Source organism: Poecile atricapillus, chromosome 27 (assembly GCF_030490865.1).
Source record: "Poecile atricapillus isolate bPoeAtr1 chromosome 27, bPoeAtr1.hap1, whole genome shotgun sequence".
Classification (NCBI taxonomy): Eukaryota; Metazoa; Chordata; class Aves; order Passeriformes; family Paridae; genus Poecile; species Poecile atricapillus.
The window spans coordinates 227,941-249,887 of record NC_081275.1 but is presented as its reverse complement, the minus strand read 5'-3'; the positions used below and the strand labels follow the sequence as shown (position 1 = coordinate 249,887).

General features: G+C 54.3%; 1 protein-coding gene across 1 annotated transcript; it reads right to left on the bottom strand.

The window, feature by feature from the left end:
* Nucleotides 1–1,673: 1,673 nt before the first annotated feature.
* ACE (angiotensin I converting enzyme) lies at nt 1,674–19,011 on the bottom strand. Its single transcript, XM_058858098.1, has 25 exons — nt 18,352–19,011; nt 14,849–15,016; nt 13,472–13,559; nt 13,092–13,235; nt 12,660–12,851; nt 12,418–12,515; nt 11,721–11,893; nt 11,211–11,434; nt 9,661–9,805; nt 9,267–9,365; nt 8,958–9,080; nt 8,272–8,483; nt 7,672–7,808; nt 7,227–7,385; nt 6,731–6,818; nt 6,384–6,527; nt 5,962–6,153; nt 5,519–5,616; nt 5,066–5,238; nt 4,407–4,630; nt 4,029–4,173; nt 3,727–3,825; nt 3,212–3,334; nt 2,562–2,749; nt 1,674–2,302 (listed from the first exon to the last, which is right to left on the bottom strand). The coding sequence occupies exons 1-25, from the start codon at nt 18,922–18,924 to the stop codon at nt 2,115–2,117; spliced, it is 4,197 nt and encodes a 1,398-aa protein (XP_058714081.1). The 5' UTR covers nt 18,925–19,011; the 3' UTR covers nt 1,674–2,114.
* Between the last annotated feature and the right edge of the window lie 2,936 nt (nt 19,012–21,947).

Here is a 21,947-nt window from a genome sequence, read left to right as displayed (position 1 = left end):
CCCATGTCAGCCAAGAAGCTCCAGCTGAGCTCAAGGTGGGACCTACAGCCTCCCCTTGGGCTGGACTGGGCATAACCTTGTGTCCAGCCCAAACTCCTGGGTGGACTTTGCACCTGTGTTGAAGGTAGCCTGGTGTCCAACCCCATCCCATCTGCTGTGTGGACCTTGGCCCCGTGTGAAAGGTTGGCTGGTGTCCAATCCCACCTGCTGCACAGAGCTTGGACCTGTGCTGAAGGAGCCTGATGTCTGCCTCTGTCTTCTGCACGGCTGGTGGGCCTGGGCTGTCTGTCTGCCTCTGGACACAGCTCAGTGCACCCTTCATTCACCCTCGTGTCCATGGTAGGACAAACTCAGCTCCTCTGTGGGTTCTCTGGTGTCTCGCTGAGTGTATGTTGCAGTTCCTGAGTGACAGTGTTCAGCGTGGCTCTTTTTTATTTATTTTTTTTTAATCCTCTTCTCCAGAAAGCAATTTTCATGAAACTTGCAGGATCTTGATGATCTTGGAGACCTCTTTTCCTCCTCTAATGGGGCAGAAAGGAGCCAAGGAGCTCAAATTTACCAGTGAGGAACTGAGCTGGATGCAGGGCACCTGCACCAGCCTGCTTTCCCAGGCTGAAAATACACTTGGCTTCCAACTCGGCTCTCACCGTGCCAGGTCTCTGCTCCATGAGCAACGCACTGCCGGGAAGGGGGGAGAGGAGGGAGCCTGGTGTGCCGGGATATAAAGCAGATGCAGCAGGATGTGGCGAGGGCAGGACACCGAGTCTGGGGCCGCTGCTCCTGGGCTCTGGGCACCGCCGCAGGACGAGGGCGGCCGGGCTGCTCCCCGTGGGCGTCCTGTGCTCGAGGAGGAGGAAAAGCAAACAAAGAGCCGAGCGTGGGCGGGCAGACACCTGCCTTCTGCTCGTCTGCCAGGTGCAATAAGCCGCTCCCAAGCTTCAGCTCCCCGGAGCGAGACATGACCGAGGGCACGGGCCATGGGATGGGAGAAGGACGGGTCATCCAGATCCCCTCATTTCCCCTGCTGCTTCGGGCTGCAGCAGATCACAGCTCTTTAAGGCTGCAATAATCCCCAGCCTGGGATTAGTTTTGCACCTAATCACTGCAGAACAAATACGAAGTTTTATTTACAGAAGCAGAAGAAAGACGAGGCCGGAGATGGGGAGGACGGGGCGGGGGGGGCGGGGGGCTCAGGCACAGCTGATCCCAAGATAATCAGGAGCTGGAGGGCAGGAGGCGATCGCTGACCTTGGACCCCCCTCCCCGGCTCTTACGTAAATGTGTCATTGAGTGCTGGAGTCACAGCACTCGTGAGCTCCAGCCTTGTCCCATCCTGGGCTTGGTGACCCCTCAGCCCTTTAAACAGTTCACGTCTGGACTTTGGGGATTCCTGCCCTGATTCAGCCCCTCCCTTAGGCGTGTGCTGCACTGAACCCACGAGCTGTCAGCTCTGATGGGAGCTGCAATTCAGGGGAGGATGGAGATGCTGCAAAGGGATGTTGATCTTTCAGATGGGGAGGGGAGGAAGCTGGATGCTGCAGTTATGTTGCCCCAGAGCCAGGCTGTTCCCCAGGGATTTGTGTTTGCACTGGCTTGGGGTGGCAGCTCTCCTGCTTGAGAGCCTTGTTCCACTGAGCCTCCAGCCCACATGCAAGAAGAAGCTGAGCTGCTGCTCAAAGGATGACAAGACATAGGTTTATTTTTCATCCATGCAAGCAAACAGCGGGGCAGAAGGCAAACCAGGATGTGCTCCATCCCTCCCGAAACTGCCCTCTGTCACTCAAGTCTCCGTGGCTTTGCCCACAGATCAGAATTGGCTGGTGGGTGACCAGGCTGGACTAGCTCCAGCCCTGGGGACAGGGGCAGCTTCTGATGGCTCCGTGCCTGCCGGAGCCTGAACTTCTCTTTCCCCTGATTCAGACATTGACAAATAAATAGCTCTTCTCTGCTCTGGCTCTTGCATAGTGGAAAGGAATGTCTGACCTGATAGGAGAGAGGAATCCTGGGTTGTGGAAACTCATGGCTTCCTTGGCAAGTGTGCCCATGGCATGGCTGCCAGCTTGGCCAAGTGCCCATGCTTGCACCCTGTCTCTGTTGCCCTGCTGGTGGCTGCCTTATTTCAGTTCCATTTCTGAGCTGGATTTGAAGGCCTTTCTCCTGGCTGAGAAGAACTTGACACCCAAGAAGATGGTGGTGATCAGGAAGATGAGTGCCAGGGCGAGCAGGACCCAGCCACCTGCTGTGGCTTGACTTTTGGTCAGGAACATTCCCAGGAAATCAGTTTTGCTGGAGTCATCTTGGGCTGGAAAGGAGAGAAGTGAGAGACGTGGTTGTTGCTGGGGGCTCTGGGCTGTGGTATATTGGGTCACCTTTGCTGGTCTCTTGGATGCCCTTTGGCCTCAGCTCCCCAAGGAATCAAGGAGAATCATCCAAAGACCTTGTGGTTTTTGTGATGGCCAAGGGGAACCAAGAGAGCTCCATTTCGTTCTGACCCTAGTGAGGGCAGAGCCCTGGTGAATCATGGACCTGCTGTGCTTCGTGCTTGGCTGGGCCCTGCATACCTGTGTAAGGAGTCCAGCTGTACTCGGGCCAGCCCAGGACCTCCCCGTTCTTCTCGTTCTCTTTCTCCAGCCACGTCATGAGTGGCTCGAAGTAGCTCATAAGGGCCTCTGCTGACATGTTGGGCTGCCCTGTGATGAGCTGCATGGCTTCGGGCCACGGCTTGCTGAAACCCAGCTTCAGGGCGTCCCTGTGGCAGGAGAAATCAGCTCCAATGTATTCCCCATCACTCTCTTGGCTGCCAGCCCCTCCCTTTCCCTTGGGACTCTTAGTATCAGCATCCCTGGAGCACAGGGAGGGATGGTTGTCTTGGAGGGAAGAGGGGTTTGCATGGATTAAAACCCTCCAGTGAATCCAGCCTGATGCAGAGCAGTCCCTGGGTGGAAGGGTTAATTTTGCAGGTGCTTTTCTTGAAGCAAAGGGGTTGCTTTCCCAAAGGAACTGGGGGCTGGGAGGAGGAGGAGGGAGTCTTCCCCCTGCCAGGGGCCCAGCTACCATCTAGTGGCTGCTTTTGCAATCACAGCGCCCAGCCCAAGGTGTCCCTGCCCCAGGTATGGGATGGGAGGGATGACCAGGGGCTGCGTTGCCTCCTGTCATGTTGGGCTGGCTTTAAGGTATTTGGGGATTGGCTTTACCCTGCCCACACACCTACCCCAAGATCTTCCCAGCCTCCTGGGACTGGTAGATGTCACAGGTGTGTAGGGGACCCTTGTGCCCAGCTGCATCACAGAGTGCCTGGTGGAACTGGAACTGGATCACAAAGCTGACAAAGTACCTGGTAGAGAGGGATGAAGAGATGGGAATGGACCTTACTAGTGCCTATGCAAGAGAGGATGTGGCTCCCCTCATTCTCTGGTTGCACCCGTCCCAGTCTGGGGGGGCATCACTGGCTACACCTGCTTCAGCTCAGTTCAACCTGCTGAAGGCATTTCTGCCACAATGATTATATGTTTCTTGGAGTGGATGAGCTCATCTTCCTTGGATAGGGAGAAATTCCCCTAAATCCAGGCTTCTTCTCTGAAGCTCTGTCAGGGTCTCTGGAGCTGCCCAGCCCTCGAAGGATGGTACCACTAGCCATGGAAAAAGGTGTCATCACTAGCCTCTGACCTGGGGATCCTGCTTCTATGTCCAAATGGTGTCACTCGTGCCCCAGCCCTGCTGGCTCACCTAATGTAAGGGACGTTGGCAGGGATATGAAACTTTGCCCCAGGGTCAAAGTCGTCTTCAGACCTCAGTGCTGGTGGGCACAAGCCCTGGTACTTCATCCTGGGTGAGAGAGGGAGAGTCAGGCCAGCTTGGGGAGGAGGAGGTGGGGTAGAGTGGGAAGGAACACAGTGGGGTGTGAGGACAGAGGGAAGGGTTGTGTATCTCATCGTTCCATTGCAGCCAACGGGGCCACAAGGAGAAAACACCCAGAGGGATGACGGCCAAGGCCCTTGTCCCAAACAAGGGTCTGAATTCAGTCCTACCTGAGGTTCCACCACTCCTTGTTGTACTCATCATCCTTGATCCGCCCATCAAACACCTTCCACCGCCACTGGTCCATGAGGTACCCAAAGGGCAGGAAGGCGATTTTATCCAGGGCGATGCTCATCAGGTAGTTAATATCACTTTCTGCTTGGGGTGTGAAGATGTGAGCAGGACAGTGCTGTATCCACCTCTCCTCCCTCTGTGGGTCATTCTGCCCCAGAACTGTGTGTCCCTAGCAGGTCCTGTCCCCTCCATTCATGCAAAGCCACCATGTATAACCCTGAGCCCTTCAATGTTGTCCAGCCCCTCCTGACCATTTGCATTTCCAGCTGCTCCCATTAGCATCCCCACATTTGCTCTTTGGCTCTGCAGCTCACCTTCATTTTCCATGACTTGGTCCAGCAGATTGATGCTATGCAGGTGTTTGGGGGTGGAGACAGACAAGGCCATGACATCCCCAACAGCCTCATGGAAGCCAGGGTTGGCCCCGTCACGGAAGGGGACAGGCTGGTCCTTGTACTGCAGGAAGTACTGCACGTGGCCCATCTCATGATGAACTGTGATGAGGTCGTCCATGTTCACCACAGTGCACTGCTTGATCCTGGACCAGGACACAAGGGTTGAGGGAGAAGGAAGTGGTGGTGTGAAAACCTCCAGGAACCATCACATCCCCTTGACCTCTTTGTCCTTTTTATGTGCCCCCTCCCCACATCTGGCCCTTCTCCACTGGGTTGGTCTCTTCCTCCTCCTGCATCTCCTGCTGACCCTGTCCATTCCCTGTCCTTGTTCATCAGTTTTTCCATCCTCCAGGGCAGGGCAGAGCAGAGCAGGGCAGGGCAGCCATGTGTTGCCCTCCATCCACCATGATGACTCCTGCCAGCATCTTGGGTACTAAGGGAAGTGCCACAGTTGGGGTGCCACAGCCACAGAGCAAGAAACACTGTGGTGGCATCAACCCATGTGCCCTTATTCTACAAAGACACTTTCTGCCCCAGCACCACATCAGTGGTGGCCACCATCTGCTCCCCATGGGCACCTGAAGTCCTTGCGATTGTAGAAATCCCAGGCCGAGGCATGACACACCACCTCCCGCCCATCTGATGGCTTCTCAATCATGGACTTGTCCCAGAACTCCTGTGGCATGGGGATGAGGCCCAGAGAGGTGAAGAAACGGTCTGACTCTTCAAACATTTTTTTGGGTGTCCAGCCCTGGGGAGAGAGCAGAGAGCTGGTGAGAGGCAGATGGGGTGCTGGGGGCTGTGGAATGATGGGAGGACAGGGGTAGCCTTGTTCTGGGCAGGGGGAATCTCCTGGAGTCAGATAGACCTGGATCCAGGTCTTGGCATATAAAGGTAGGGAGAATACAGATGAGGCATGGATTTTTTTTTTTGCAACATTAGAGCATTTGGCTCTAACATGGGTGGTGGCAAGAGCCAACAGTTGCCGAGTCCCAAGGGGTTTCCCCAGAGCAGAATAGAAAAGCACTGACCTGTTTTTTCATGGCTGGGGTGGCATCCACCTTGGTGGCATCTGGGAAAGGTATCACCAGGTCGAAAATGTTGGACCATGACTGAGCCCACATGTTGCCTGGGAAGCACAGAAGGATGCCACATGTCAGGAGGGAGACAGGGAGAGGAGAGCAACCAGTTACTCCATCCTCCTGCACAGGTGGATCACCCTGCCTGGTCCCGGCCTTGCCTGGTCCTGCCATCTGCATAAAGGCAATGTTGGCAGGAGCCCGTCCATGCAAGAGAGGTCAAATCATGCTGAGCGTGCTGCCCTTCCCTGGGGCAGATTGGCCTCTACAGACCCATCCCAGGGGACCTTTTCCCATCATCCAGAGCTGAACAGAGACCAGTTTTAACTCTTGGCATGGCACAGAGACAACCACACCTCATGGGAGACACAGCTTAGCTCAGACAGAGCTCTTACCTAGCAGATGGGCAGGGATGGGACCCTTCAGGTTTATGTGCTCTGCACCATACTTTTTGTAGAGGGCTCGGCGTACATAAGCATGTAGGTTGAGGTACAGGGGCTGCAGCTGCAGATACAGCCTCTCCAGATCTTCCTCAAAGGTGGATGTCTCATACAGGGATCTCCAGTAGGCCCCGTTGTCTTTGTAGCCTGTGGTAGAGCAAGAGCAGAAGTTGTCAGACACTGTCCTTCTTGGACAAAACTCTGTCTTGCTGCTCAGACATTCCAGGTCCCTCCATATCTGTGAGACAGTAGATCTCCTGGGAGTTAGTGAGACCTCCACACCCTTAGGATTTTGACCCCCACCTGGATGAAGAGCCCAATCCTCTGCTCACAGGGGCTTAGGGTCGTGGTGGGCTCAAGGGGAGAAGGGCACTGACCATTGAGCATGGCTGCCTTGTTGCTCAGTTCCACGTATCGCTTGTAGTTGTTCCTCATCTTCTTCCCAGAAGCATCCCGCCAGCCCTTCCAGGCAAAGAGGAGCTCATCATAGTCCCGAGAGGTGGCCATAATGTCTGTGAGGTCTAAGAGAGAGTAATGAAGCCGCTGTGATGCTGTTGGATGGGCTGAACAGGTGCAATGGTTCTATACCCAATGTGTTGCTAGGGGACCATCACAGAGAAGCTGGAAGAGCCCTTCATGGCCATTCTTCATGCCCCAATTAAAAAAAAATCCCTTCCTTCTGGGCCAGTGCCAATGCCCTGTGGGACACCCTGCTAGATCTTACCAGGATCCAATGGGTGACAGGTTTTGTTCTCTCTGCAGACCTTGGCCACGCTGTATGTGGTCTCCATATCTGAGAGAAGGGTGTTATACTGCAAAGGAAATCAGAGTATATAAACTGGTTATCCTTGTTCCTGATATTGGAGGATGTCCCAGCCCATCGAGGTTTTTGTGTGTTTTACTCTGGTCCCTTCCAAGATCAAGTGTCACTCCAACAGAGGCAACATGGAGTCAATACAAGAGGGCCTGGGGCCAGCAAGCATTGTGCCATTGTCACCCAAACATCCAGGCCCCTCTGCAGCCTGGGATAGGCAGTGTTTGGGTGGGAAACCCTGAAGACAAGGATTTTGACTTTGTGTAGAAGGTACCAATCTATCACCTTTTTCAAGGCAGATGGTGGCTGCCCAGTGGCATTTCTTAAATTTTGAGAGAAACTTGTGTCTCTCACATAGAGTGATGGCAAGGGACACCCTCTCTTGCTCTGTCCCCTTGCCACTCACCTCCTTCAGCTCATTCTCAGGTAGGGCTGCCCTCTCAATGACACTCAGCTTCTTGAGGATGCGGGTGACACTTTGGTCCTGGAAATCTGAGGTGTCAAACTGCCTGGCCCTCATGCCGTACTCCAGGGTGTGCTTGGACATGGCCAAGTTCTTCTCCAGCTACAATGAGAGAAGAGGAATTACTTCAGGGAGAAGACACAGGCCACCACTAGAAACACCACCTGGCATCCCAGGACTGACAGCTTCCCCATAGCTGCCTTTGTGGGTACCTCATTGGATGATGAGGGTTTTCAAGGAAAACACACCTCGTGGGTGAGAATGTTATCCCTTTATGAGGGGCAGAGGCTGCCCTAGTTTTCAGGGCTTCTGTGAAATGTGCTCTGGGTACCAGCTGCCTTCTCTGGCTGTTAGCTCTCCCAGCACAGCCCCAGGGTCATTCCCATACCATGATCTCCTTGTTGTGGTCGGTGATGTTGGTGTTGTAGGCCCAGGATGCCTCGGTGTAGGCATTCCACACTTCCTCAGCTGTGGTGTTGTACTCAGACAAGAACTCTTTAGCTTGTGCCTCGTCTGCTATTTTGTCTAGAGGAGGAAATAAATGGGGGAAGAGACAAGAAAGAGCACTATCCCACGGAGAAGCCATAGTTAAGCTTTTCCCAGAACTGCAGGTCCATTGAAGGATGCCACAGCTTGGGAGCAGGCTGAGTTAAGAAATTAGGGAAGAGGTGCCCTGCTGGGGTGTCCCTTCAGACAGAGGAAGGGACAACAGGACAAGCTGCATGCACTAGACTCTCCCACGTGAGCACAAAGGACACAGCTGAGAAGAGAAACTCTTCACACCACGACTGATGACATCATTACACAGCTTCAGACAGTGGCACCTGCCTCCTGGGACACAACACCCTGCAGAACTTCACTGGAGCTGGCTATTTCTCTTTCCTGGTATGGGGACCACCCCACCCACAGCCTGCCTGTGGATTAATGATGTCCCTTGGGGGACCTCTTCCTGTCCCTTCCCGGACCTGGGATGGAGCTGCAGCCTTACCAATGCCTTCAGGGTAGCCTTCAGGGACAGGGGGACGCCAGTCAAACTCAGGCCAGCCCAGGACCTCGTTGGTCTTGTTGTTCTGCTCCTGAAGCCATTTGGTGACAGGGCTGAAATACTCCAGAAGGGGAGCAGCGTCCATCTGACCCATGCCAGTGAGATTGAAGAGGATATCCTGCCATGACTTCGAGGACCCAGCTTTCAACACTTCCCTGTGGAGGAGCAGAAGAGTCAGCATGAAGCCAGGGGATGGATGGGAGAGAAGCAGTGACAGTATCTATCTCAGCTTCTTAAGGGATGAAGATGCTGTTCCTGGGTGGGACATGAACCTGGGAACTGCCTTGGAAGCCACCACCTGTCCTGCATGTGGGAACTGAGGATTCCCTGTCACACATTCATGCATTTAACACCCAATCAACAGGAGTCAGCTGTGCTTTAGTGACCTCTTGTCTGGGTGGGAGCTCATGATTAGGACAATAGCAATACTCTGGTGAGGACCACTCACCCCACCCCAGCGCTTCCATGTAGTCCTCCCTCCCTCCCTCCCTCCCTCCCTCCCTCCCTCCCTCCCTTTTTCTCCAGTTCACTTTTCCTTCCTTCCTTTTTTCTTTCCTTCCTTTGCACACCATCAGCTTCCATGCACTCATCTACCCATGATGATTTTCCTCACCCTCCTCTGTCCCCACCTGAGTTTTGCTCCAGCCTCTTTGGACCTGTAGATGTCACAGGTGTGCAAGGAACCGTTGTGGTTGGCTGCCTCGCACAGTGCCTTGTGAAACTGGAACTGGAGGATGAAGCTCACAAAGTACCTGCCAAGGAAGTCCAGGAAGGTTAGAACTGGGGACAAGGGGAAGCAGACAAGTCCAAGAGCTCAACCTCACCATTTGTGGTCCCAAGTGTTGGGAGATCTCGATGTCTATGAGTCCCTGCCCACAGAGGTGATCCCCCACCCACTGCATCCCAAACCTTGGTCCCCTTGCCAGCACTTCCTCTACCTGATGTAAGGAGTGTTCCCCGGGATGTGGTACTTTGCTCCAGGGTCAAAGTTGCTTTCATTCCTTGGAACTGGAGCACAGATACCCTGGTATTTGGTTCTGTGGACAACAGAGAACAACAGCCTGAGCATAGGAATAATAAGGGATCAGAAGAATCTAGTCAAAGGATGGGAAGGCTTGGCACAGTGTTGAAGAAATACACACAATTAGAGCATGATTCCATATATATCCATCCATCCATCCTATTCTACACACCCACCCATCTATCCATTGTTCTTGCAACCATCTCCGTGACTACTTTTACAGTTTTTCTTTCCTTTCTGCTTTCTTGCCTCCCTTCCTTGCACATCCCCAGCTTCCACACCCCCACACACCGTTGGTGACTGTCCCCTACCTCAGATACCACCAGTCGTAGTTGTAACGGCTTGGCGGCGTGTGGCCACTGAACACATTCCAGCGCCACTGGTCGATGAGGTAGCCAAAGGGCAGGAAGGCAATCTTCTCCAGGGCCATCTTCAGCAGATAGTTGATATTGCTCTCTGCATGAAACAGAGCCTGAACCAGGCTGGAAAGGAGTCTGCATAGACAGCACTACAGGCACTGGAATTTTAGTGGGCAAGAGGGTGGGCAGATCCGGATGAGAAATGGGGACAGCATTTCAACATGCAACCTTGCTTCTAGAGAAGGCTGTGTGGGACACAGGAGGTTTCTGTAGATACAGTTACTACCTGGGGCAACATGTGCCTTTTACTGAGTGGGGACAATGGTAGTGAAAAGTGTGGTGTCCCCTTACCCTTAGCCCAGCTCTTAAAGTTAAAAGGTCCCTGGTGAGTGCAATTCTTCACACTTCCAACCTGGGGCCTCAAGGTGAGGGGGTTTGGGGGAGTTTAGTCTGCAGTCACACCGTTGCAAAGGCTCTGATGGTTTAGACTCAGAACCAGAGTAAACTCTAGGACAGTCACCACTGCATCATGAGTAGCAAAGGGGATGGTGACACCTGTTTTTTCCCTCAAGGAAATTTGGGGAAGGCAGTTTGGAGAAAGACCTGCTGGAGATGCAGCTGAAGCTGTGGGGTCAGAGAGCAGTTGGCAGCACTGCCCTGATGGGCTATTGGCTGCCATCACTATGATGATGGGCTATTGGCTGCCAAGGGCTGGCAAGTCAGGTAGCAATGGCTTGAGGCAGAGACCATCTGCTTCATTGTATTTATGCAGCACTGGCCCAGTGCTCTTGGCTGTTGTGATGTCTTTCTTGTCATAAAACGTATTTAATGACACAGCAGGAGGCTCCCAGGACTGTCCCTCCTCTGCCAAGCAGCCGCCTGGGGCAGGTCTGGGAGTGCTCAATTTCCTTTGCTACCATCTGCTTTGGTGTGTTGGCTGAGGGACGTCAGGTGGGAGGATGAGGCTCTTGACAAGCTGGGCAGTGCCTACAGCGACAAGTCCTGCCCTGCTGTGCCAGCTGGCAGCCGGACATGTCACCCACTAACAACCCTCGTGACTGTGCATGGAAGTGCTTGGTGCCACCTCCACAGAGCCACATCAGGAGCTCCAGTGGTGGATGCTTCTTGGAGAGGGAGGGAGGAATGCTGGAAAGGTCAAAGCCAATGAAGTACAAAAATGTTATTTTCCAGTTTGGGCTCTGTTGGTGAAGGGAAAGGGACAGACAAGCTCTAGAGAACATCCCTCCTGCCTGAGGAGTGAAGAGAATAGAGCCAAGAAGGGCTCTACATGGACCCATGGAAACAAGAAAGGGCTGTGCATGGACCCATGGAGACAAAAAGTCCTACCTGAACCATGGAGACAAGAGGGACCCATGGAGATGAGAAGGGATTGTGGCAGCTCTGGGCTGTATTGCCAGACTGCAGCCCACCCTGGCATGTCTCAAACCCTTCCCAGTGCCACAGGCAGTGTCAGTGCCCTCCAGGTCACCCAGCTGTCATACCTTCATCCTCAGCAGCACTGCTGAGGAGACCAATTTTCTTGAGGTGGCTGGGAGTGGAGACAGAGAGGGACAGGACATCGCCGATGGCCTCATGGAAGCCAGGATTGGCCCCACTGCGGAAGGACACGGGCTGGTCCTTGTATTGCAGGTAGTACTGGATGTGGCCCATCTCATGGTGCACTGTGAACAGCTGCTCCATGGTCACTGATGTGCATTGCTTGATCCTGCCGTGTGAAAACAGCATTGCCTGAGCCCAGTGAGGGACCCTGGCTGCCTGTACACTCCCTTGACAGGAAGGACTCCCCACAGTCCCAGAGAGGTTGGCAACACCCCACAGGGTAAGGGAAAGTGGAGGGGAAGACAGGGTAGCATTGCCAGTCCAGATCTCACCTCAGAAAGTGCCATATTTGGCTGCATGGCCAGGCTAGGGGTATCCAAAAGGGTGATCCTCAAGGGGGATAGGGGAGGGTCTTTCCCTGTAGCCCTGAGTCCTTGCATATCCCCACAGACCTGAAGTCCTTGCGGTTGTAGAAGTCCCAGGCTGAGGCATGACACACCACCTCCCGCCCATCTGTTGGCTTTTCCAGCATGGACTTCTTCCAGAATTCAGTGGGCATCTCCAGAAGCCCCAGGGAGGTGAAGAACTCCTCCGAGACTCGGAACATGTGGGTGGCATTCCAACCCTGGTGGGCAGCAGGCAGTGGGTTATGGCTGAGGAAGGGGCTGCCTGTGCCCTGGGCATTGCCTCCAGTGCTCCCCCAGGACTGTGGGAAGGAGGCGAGTTGCTCCCAGGGACTGACCTCCTGCCCCTCTCTCTGTGATGGGGAGGCCCAGCCCCAGAACTGGTGTGAACATCCTTAAAAAGCACCAAGCAGTGGTGCTGGAGCTCAGCAAGGGCAGAAGGGAGCAGGACTGATACCCAAGACGTGCTTGGAGCTGTGTGATGGTGTGAATGCGGTCCCCAGCCTGGGGACTGGCAGCAGTCCCAGTGCACTGCCCACTTTTGTCCACCTGCTGCCTCTTTGGTCATTGCCAGAGATGGACTAAGATAATTTCTTTTTCCCTTCCCCTCCCAAACATGGGTTTTCTGCTGTCCCCTATACAAGTATGAGAAATGACTCCCATGAGGTCAATGTCATGGGCCAGCCTTGGCAATACCCTCTGCTTTTTCTCCCTGGTCCCCTCAATGAGTCCCTCAGCCCATCACCTGCTGCACCATGCTGCTCGTGACATCAAGGTTAGGCTTCTCAGGGTAGGGGATCATCAGGTCATAGATGTTGTTCCACTGCTGAGCCCACATATTCCCTGAGAAGAGAAAATAGCTAGAGTAGAGCTGGTGGCAGGTCAGAAGAGAAACACAGAGATTTCTGGGACCTCTCTGGCTTTGTGTGTGCCCCTCTGACACCATCAGCACCCCTGGGCACAGGCTGGGGGAGTCTCATCTCTTACCCAGGAGGTGAGCAGGGATGGGACCCTTCAGGTTGATGTATTTGGGCCCATAGTGATCATACAGCTTCCTCCGGACAAAGGCATGCAGGTTGAGGTAGAGTGGCTCCAGCTGGGTGTAGATGCGCTCCAGGTCCTTCTCAAAGGAGTCTGAGTCATACCAGGAGCGCCAGTAGCTGCCTGTGTCATTGAATCCTGCCAGGGACACAGGGAAGACCTCTGTCTCCAGACCCCGATGGCTGCCCCCACTACCCATCCCCAAAAGGTGGGAGCAGGGACTAGCAGCAGGACTTTTCCCCCTTCCCCAGAGTGCTGGTACTTGGGAAATAGAAGTTGGATGCCTGGCTGCATGTGGGGTGGGGAGAGCAGTAGGGCATCCCAGAGTCCCAGTCCCGATTTCCACCCCTGTTCCCCGGGGATCTGCCCGATTTGTACCATCCATCATATAGGCGTCATTGCTCAGCTTCACGAACTCCTCGTACTTGGGGCGCAGCGGGTTCCCCGCAGCGTTGTGCCACCCCTCCCAGGCGTACAGCAGCTTCTTGTAGCTGCGAGAGGTGGCCATGACATCCGAGAGGTCTGGGACAAAGGGGACAGGTAGAACATAAGAAAGCAGCCGGGGAGGGAGGCATATGCCACAGCTCTGCTGAGGTGCCACCACCACCACACCAGACCCAAGTGCCCATCCTCACACTGGGACAATCCTGATTAGTTAGAGTAGCATATGCCAACCCCCGCCCACTAAGGATGTGGGGACAAAGTCGTGGCTATGGGATGCTCAGCAGATGGCAGGATCAAGGGGACAGGGACCATACCTGGCTCCAGATCCCAGCAGGTGCCATTGGGCAGGCACACCTTGGCCGTGGAGTAGATTTTGTCCATGTCACTCAGGATGGTGTTATACTGTAGGAAAGGAAAGGATGTTGAGGCTGCAAGGGGACAGGAACAGCCCTTCACGAAGGATCTACAGGCTTCCCAGCTCTGGAGTGTGTGTGTCCAGATGGATGTGGGGAAGGATTTGTGTGTTTATACAGCACAGTTTTGGTGAGACAAGTGTGTTATCACTCAGGGTTTTGGCATGGTGGGAGCAGGGAGGCTCTTTGGGACAGACTATCCTTGCACGGCCAGGCTGCAGAGAGGGGCTGTTTATAGAGCTGTTTGTCAGTGGGGCCACAGCACAGGCTGTTTATCTAAATGGCTTAAAAAAATAGGAAAAGAAAAGCAGGAGGACGAGTGGGATTTATTTCTGTGAACTTCAACAACAGCAAACAATAGCAACAGGAGGTTTCCTGGAGCATGCCTGGGAAGCCCATTCCCAGGGAAGGAAATTCCTCTGCTCCGTCTCTCTCTCCACTCCCATTCCTCTGCTCCAGCTGTGCAGAGGGGATGGAGATGGGGACGATGGTGGCTGTGGGATAGAGCTGCCCAGAGATGGACGAGACATGAGTGATGTGCAGGGAGGAGACATGATGTTGTCTGTTATTTGGGAGAAGGCAGGGATGGGTTTCCTGGAAGGAACCAGGGCCGACAGTTCTCCGGAAGGGATTGCATCACTAGACTTTGCCAGGGTTTTGCTGAGAATGGCTGTCAGGGAGCTGTGGTTCAGGATGGAAGGGTCTGTCCCTGTGCTCATGTAGAGCAGAGTGGCTGCCAGCCTCAGTCTGGGCAATATTTTCATGCATGGAAATCAAAATTCAGGTAAACTGCCTTAAAAGCTCAAGAGTGTGATGGGGAAGGCTCGGGATGTCCTGATGTCCCTAGTATAGAATGTGTCACCAAGGCACAGCATTCCTTGTCTTACAGGGGGCCCAGGAGCCAGGCAGCTGCATCAGCCCTTCTTTTCAGCGGGCTGCATACCTGATGAGCCCGGAGGGGTTGAGACAGCTGGCTCCAGCCATGGGCACAGCCTGGCTGGTCTCCAGGTGATGCCCAAGACTGCTCTGTGTAAGCAGGAAATCTCCAGTTCCTACTGGGATAGCTCCAAGATAAGGTTAGGGCTGGCTAATAGGGCCAGAAGGCACCCCACATCCCCTGAAGATAGCACCCCATCTTCTCAATTATTGTGTAGAGGCCAGTGACACCCTCCAAAACACAGCAGGTCAGCAGCAGAGTCTGGATGCTTGCGAAAAATCCCTCTAAGGCATTTCACAGCACCCCAGACATACTCAGGGCTTTGCCATCACCTTGCCTACCTGCTCTCTCATCTCCAGGGGCAGGTTGGAGGGTCCCAAGGTCTGGATGGATCCAATGATTTTCCTCAGCTGGGGGTCACTGAAGTTATTCCACTTGTCACCATAGAGTTCCTTGGCTTTCTTCCCCCATAACTCTGTGAAGTTCTGCTCCTCCAGTGATGCCTTGACCTGCATGGTGAGAGGGGACATGGGGGCTCAGGACCAGCCCTCGGACATGCCACCACCCAGGCAATGGTTTGGGGGCCAGAGGCAAAGTCAGGAGGGTTTGTGGGAGTCAGAGGTGACAGGACATGGGGTGACAGGCAGGGCTGTCCCCAGTCCATGGCACCTATGGATAGAAATGGCAGCTTCCATCTGGCACAGCAGTGTCTGCAGCCCCTGCTCACCTGTGGAGCTCCTGATGAGCACCCACTAGGATGGTCTGTGAGAGTGTCTTGGAGGGAGCTCCAGGGTCTCATATGGGATGGGAATGCTGGGATTGGGTGTCCAGGCCATGTGGTCAGGGTGTCTGGGTGCTCCTAGGTTGACTTTGACATCTGCTGGTCCCTGGTTTTGGAAGGAGCTCTGAGATCTGGCTTAATTTTATTTCTATTCCTGCTGCTTCTCACTTTCACAGAACCTCAAGAGATAACTATAGAAGTGCCACATTCACCTTTCTCCTTCCTGTATGTCCTCACTGTGTCTGTACACTTCTGTTTCTATGTTTCTCAATCAGCTACCTTCACCCTGTGACCTGTAAATGACACATCTGGGGTTCCCCCATTTGCTCTGAGTCCCCAGTCTGGGGTGTCTCACTGCCACCCAACTCCAGCCAGCCTGTCTCCCTTCCTGGGCCCATGAGCTGGCAGTAAGCTGCTGGCACTATGGGGTGTTATTTAGGCAGCTGGAGCTGTGGCTGCAGTTTTGGGGTGGGGTGCATTGCAGGTGGTTGTATCCCAGCCTGATACAGTGTCAGCTGTATTTTTGGGAAGCTCTGATCTTTTAAGAATGTCCTGGCCCAGTACAGGTGGAGTGAGATGGTGCAGAGTGCCTGGTGTGTGTCCATGTGCCATCCTGGTGTGATTTATGGAGCTCATTAGCTGTGACTTGTGGCATTTTTAGCCTGGCTCCAACACGCCTGGTTTGTTTTATTTTAATCTTCACATTCCCTCAGCAGGCAGTAGGGAAGGAAGGGAGTTGTGGTGTGGCAGAGTTGGAGGCTGCCCAGGGCAGATACCCATGCAGCTGTGGGACACGGGGGTGGGAATGACAAAAGTGCCAGGTGCCCCTGGCTACCCATCACTGCTCCCACCGCCTCCCTTGGACATCCCAGTGCCCACAGAATCACTGGTATCATCTGGCCCCAGTCCCTCAACATGCCAGGATGTGCCAGCTCCACAGACACCCTGCTCTTGCACTACCCCTCTAAACAGGAGATGCCTTTACCCATTCCCAGACCCCATGCAGAGCTGGAGGAAGTAGAGTTCAGCTGTGTTTTGTCTTCTCCTTGAACAGGCATCTGTGCTTAGTCAGGCAAATTGTACCCTAAACTCTCCTGACAGCTCCAGTGGAGTGAGTTGAGGCCAGTGGTGCTGCCTGAGACCCCCTTGCCGTGGCCATGCCCACCAGTCCTGGCCCTTCACCCCCACGTCTGGGATCTCTCTCCGGAGGGGATGCCCCTGCAGGGGGCTCAGATGCCCCTTGACACCCACAGCCTCAAAGCCTCCCTACCAAAACCTCCACCCCCGTCCCTCCCGCGTGTGGGTGCGCAGTGAAGACTCAGGATGCAGCTCAGGACACTGGGACTGTCTTGGCCTAGGCATCTGCAGTAGTTCTGCACCCAAACATGAGCGGTCCCCAAGCCCCACTGCCAGCCTCTTGCCCAGAATCCCAGCTTGCGAAAGATGGTACATCTGTCTGTCCAGCTTCCCTCTGTACATCCCTGCCCCTGCCTTTGACTTCCTGTCTTCATGTCCCTTTATCCCAGGGTTCCCTTTTGTCCCAGGCCCCAGAGCTGCCCATGCACTGGTGGCCTGACTCAGCCCCTCTTGTGTTACGGATGCATAGGGCTCACCTGGCCCAATGCTCTCCCAGATTCCCCAAATGCAGCCTTTAGGGTCCTGCTGTTCATTGTTATTCCTTTAGCAGTCAGTGACTCCCCATCCCACCACACCTCCCTGCTGCCCCATCATAGGCTGAGCTCAGGGGTTCAGGTCCCCTCCTCTACCTGGGCTGGCCGAGGAGCCTTGACATTGCAGGGAGCTCCTGGACATGATCTTTATACATTTAATAGCACAGAAAAGAGGGGGAAAGCTGGTCTGGAAATGCCTTTTGAGAAAAGTCCATGCAAGGTGCTCTCCTGGCCCTAATTTTGGACTCAGTATAGCTGGCATGTTCCTGCCCTGCTCCAAGGTCCCCAGCCCCACCACATCTGCAGCTGGAGCTGGGTGCCTGCCCAGACATCACATCAGCTCGACAAAAAGGGCTGGAGGGGCACCTAGGGCCTCTTCAGTGTCCTGCCAAATTGGCAGTGGCCAGACCTGGCAGTGATCTTTCCCCTGTGCAGGAAGATGCATTTCCTTCCTGCACAGGGCACACTGTGCTCCCATCCTGGCAGGATCTGTAGGGTTCAGGGCAACGTGTGGCAACTCCTGTGCAATTCTGGGATTGCCAAACACACCGTGGTCACATAGGGGCTGCACTGCCCCTTGTGCACCCTCAGCCATTGGACTGGCAGATGTACCCCAAGCTGCGTGCAGCAACTTGTCCATGACACCACACTGGGGCCACTGGCAGCTCCTCGAGCACTGCTGGGGCCAGGGAACCACCGCAGCCTGCCCAGCACTACCATCCCCTGGCCTAGGCTGTGCTGCAGCTCACCCGACCGAGAGCAGACCCGGGGTTGCTCCAGCTCCCTGCTCCACTAAATACAACCCGGACACTAGCAAACCCCTGGGAAGACACACACGTGCCTGTGCGATGCACACAGCGCTGCTCCCCGCGTATGCCTGGGCTGATGTCTCTTCCCTATAGCCTGGGGTGCTTTCCCACCACTGACCCAGTCCCCCTGGGCTGGGGACACAGGGACAAGAGGTGGCAGCCTCAGTCCTAATGCCACCCAGCTGCTTGTGCACTTTGGGCTCCTGCTGCCTGCCCCAAACTAAAACCCTCAGCAGTGGGATGTGGTGACACCAGGCAGGGACGGGTACAATTGACACCTGGCCCAGTTCTGCAAAGGGGGAAAGTGGAAGGTGCTGGGAGGAGGGAATCACCCCTAAAAATAACCTTGACTCTGCTCTGGGACTAGAGCTGTCATTCTTGGGCAGAGTCTCCCTGAAAACCAATTTGGGGCAAAACCCTGCTGGACTACAAGTCCCAGCCCTGGTTTGCCACTCCGAGATGCTGAGACAGGAGCCCGCAGGGAGAAAGGGAACCACACCAAGTGTCTCCACCGTGACCCAGCCCCCCAGTCCCCATTGCTGGGGACGCCCCCGTGGTGGCATCGCCCCTGTCCCGCCACCCACCTGCAGAGCAGCATTTTCCGCCGTCAGGTTGGTGGTGTAATTCCAGCTGGCCGAGACGCTCTCGAAGAGGACGAGCTCGGCCGTGTTGTTGTAGTCTCTGGCGAAGCGGGTGGCCCCTTCCTCGGTGGGCTCATGCTGGGGGGGCTCGAGGCCGGGCTGAAGGGCACCTGCCAGGCTCAGCCCGAGCAGCAGCCCCAGCGCCGCGGGCATCGCGGCGGGAGCGCTGCACGGAGGGGGCCCCGCTCGGTGCCTTCCGAGACAGCTTTGCCTCCGCTGCCGGCTGCTTATAAGCCAGCAGCTTTCGCGCAAACCCTGCCCACCGAGCCTGCCTTCCCTCGCAGATAAGACCGGAGTATTCAGTTCTCCCTTCGGTGGCTCCAAGGCTCGCGGGAAGGAGCGGGGAGCGAGCGCTGCCTTGGTGTGCAAAGTCCTTTCGGCTCCTGGCACTGCCGGGAGGGAAAGGGAAGGGAAGGGGCTGACACAGGAGGGAGGGAAGGAGATGGAGGAGAATCCAGGGAAAGGCAGAAAAAAGAGAAGGCTAGGGTGGATGGGGTGGGCGATGTGCAGCTCCATTCCTGCAGGGTCCCAGACCCCTCCCGACTTGGCGCAGGTGCCTCCAGCTCAGCTGGTCCTTAGCAGGACATCTCCAACGTGCTGCCCCTCGGCAACACCCCGGCCACCTGCGCTGGGCCACAAGGGCAAGCACAGCAGGGAAACTGCTCCTGTGGGACACAGCCAAGGTCTGTCTCACGCTGCTTCCTGCCAAAGTGACCCCCTTCCCGGCATAACCTCATTTTTCAAGAAAACAGTATTTCTCCTGGCTGTGAAGGAAATAACATCACATTACACCAAGTGTTTTGGACTTGGAGGAATTAGGCTGATGACAAATGAGTAACAAAAAGTTCCTTCAAAATGAAAACAAGACCCATGTTGGTGGGCTTGATAATTCCTTTGTTTTGTTTTGTTTTCTGTTTAATCAATTAAATCCCTTTTCCCCAGGGCCTGGCCTCAGCCCTGGGAATGGTGCCTGGGCTGAACTTAGGCCCTGGGCTGACTGACCTCATTACTCCTTGTTGGAGCAGCCACCCCATAGGCACACAGTGAACACGTGCCAAGAAAGAGCTTTTTTGGGGGGGGTAGAGAGGGAAATCCTCTGGACACCATCAGACACCATCATGGCCACTTGGAGTGATTCAGTGGGGTGACTCTATGGGGACAGTGTGGCCACTCAAAAAGGGACAAGTTGTCCTGTCAGCGCTGGGGACCCTATGGGGTGTGCACAGCCATTTCAAAAAAAAAAAAAAAAAAAAAAGACTTAGAAGACTGCAATCCTCTGATGTCTATTAAACCTCACTCCAAAAATCCCAGCTTCACACCCTGTTCTTGCACCCTCCACCTGCCAGGCTGATGTGGGCACATGAAAACCCTTCATCCCCCTGACCCCAAGCCCATGGGGGGAGTCCCCATGGGGGTAGTGCAACAGCACCACTGAGCCTGGACATCATAGAGCTGGAGGCAAAGTCAGCATCTGCCTTCAGGCCCCCTTGCTGACCCCTTTCCCTACCAGCCACAGTTCTCTGAGAAGTCCAGTTTACTGGGAACATGGAAAAAAATGGTTGGTTTGGGTCCAGTTTGGCTGGAGACCAAGCGCCAGTGAATGGAGATTTCCTGCCCCCCTCCAGTCTCTGTTCCCAGCTGCGCCAGGGAGGGGTTTTCCCAGCTCCAGGTCATGGTGCAGCCTCTGGCACCAGTGGGAGTTTCAGGAGAGCAACGAGGCTGAAACAGTCTGTGCAATTTCTGGTATACAGAAATCTCAGCATATGAGGCCATTAATAATAATGATGATAATAATACATATAAATAATAATAATAATGAGGCCTTTTCCAAGGCTGATGTGCCCAATGGATGATCCTGCAGGACAAGAGTAGTGCTCCATCTTTTAACACAAGAGCATCTGCTGGGGTTGGTGCAAGAGGGGCTGCTGCTGCTGCTGGACTTTGTGCAGGAAAAGAAGTTCCTCTCGAAGGCTGCATCTCCAAAGATGCCTATGGCTCTGTCACCCTATCCTACAAAACTCCAGCTGCATCAGGCAGAAAAATATCCCACATGAAGGAGAGCACAGGCAGGTTGTGTGGCTGTTGGACCAGGAAGGCAGGTGAGATGTTTGCAGGCTGTCAGATGTTTGTTGCTACTTTTGTGCTGCCCCAAAACCATGCCATGCTCCAGCACCCACCAAGGATGGGTTCAGAGTCACCTGTGGGCATTCTGTGGAGCAGCAGGACCAGTCCCTACTCCCCTTGCCCCTCTCAGGGGTGCTGCGGTGGGTGATGGACATCCATCTGCTTCCAGCCTGCAGGCTACCCGGCGCTGCCAGCACCACAGACCAGAGGGGCAGGAGATACTGAAGAATGTGGAAAATGCGTTGCCACGGAGACGGATGCGGAATTGCTCACAGGGGATGTGGGTTGGGGGACGCTGGGCGAGACGTGATGTGCCCGGCAGCTGCCCTGGGCCAGAGGATGCTTCCCATCGGTTTGCATTGTCATCACCACTCCGTGGAGACTTTGTCCTCCCCCTCCCTGGGGCACGTGGGAGTGGACACGTGTGCAGTGGCCGGGCTGTCACCACAGTGCATCGGTGGTGACCCCGTGCTGGGGCCTCACACGTGAAGGAGCATGACTTCTTCTCAGCATTTTGGGTCAGTTCCTTGGCTTGCCAGACCTACAAAATCTCTCTGCCCACAGTCAGCAGTGCTGGAAGGGGCACTCACTGGCACAGCCCAGAATTCCCAAAGGAGTTTTGACAGTAAATATTTCTTAGGGGAGCTGCAAGGTGGCTGTGATGGTGGTGTGATGGGAGAGGGTGAACAGGTGTGGTGGAGCAAAGGAGCAGGAATTTGGGGATGACCCTGGTGCTGGCTGGAAATATTTGGTGATTTATGTGGGTATATCCCAGCCCTAAGGCCCCTAAAGCTTAGGGATGTTCAAGCTTATTTTCCTCTCCCTTTATTATAAACCACATTTTTGGCTTCTCCATCCCACAGTTTCTCAAAAGGTTCAAGGTTGCTTCATAACTTCTATCTGATCCATCTCTCTAAAGAACCAAGGAGCTTCTGGAGGTGAGAGAGAGGATTCCCTTTTGAAGAGAAATCATTCCTTCCTTATTTAAACCCCAAAAGAGCTTTTTTTTAGTCCAGAATGCAGACCTGTGTGTCACTTTTCCTGGTGGCTGTGGTTTCATGGGCATGATGACTCCTGCACCTATTGGTACAAACCACTGCATTGAGAATTTTTACTCCCTCTCCAGACCCTGAGTTTAAAGCTGGCTGCTTTATTTACTGATGAATTCAATCAATTATCATAGTGTATAATTCTCTAAGCTGCTTTCCCAGCTGTGGTGATGCTGTCATGAGGGAAAGGGGAAAAAGCACCCCCTCCAGTCTAAATTTTTCATCTAAACAAACAGTATTTTTTCCTCATCCTTCCAAAAAAAAAATAAAAGAAACACCCCAAGCAATCAGGCTATTTACCATTTATTTCAGACCTCTGATTGCTAAAATAATTTTCAGCAGTTCCAGTGAGTGTTGAGGCTGGTA

What these genes read in the sequence shown, in the direction of transcription:
- ACE (XM_058858098.1), bottom strand. Translation starts at nt 18,924, where the DNA reads ATGGAGCTGCACATCGCCCACCCCATCCACCCTAGCCTTCTCTTTTTT. An exon ending in CTGAGAATGAGCTGAAGGAG is followed by an intron (nt 6,819 to 7,226) that starts GTGAGTGGCAAG and finishes TTTCCTTTGCAG; the next exon opens with TATAACACCCTTCTCTCAGA. An exon ending in CCAAGTCATGGAAAATGAAG is followed by an intron (nt 4,174 to 4,406) that starts GTGAGCTGCAGA and finishes CACCCCAAGCAG; the next exon opens with AAAGTGATATTAACTACCTG.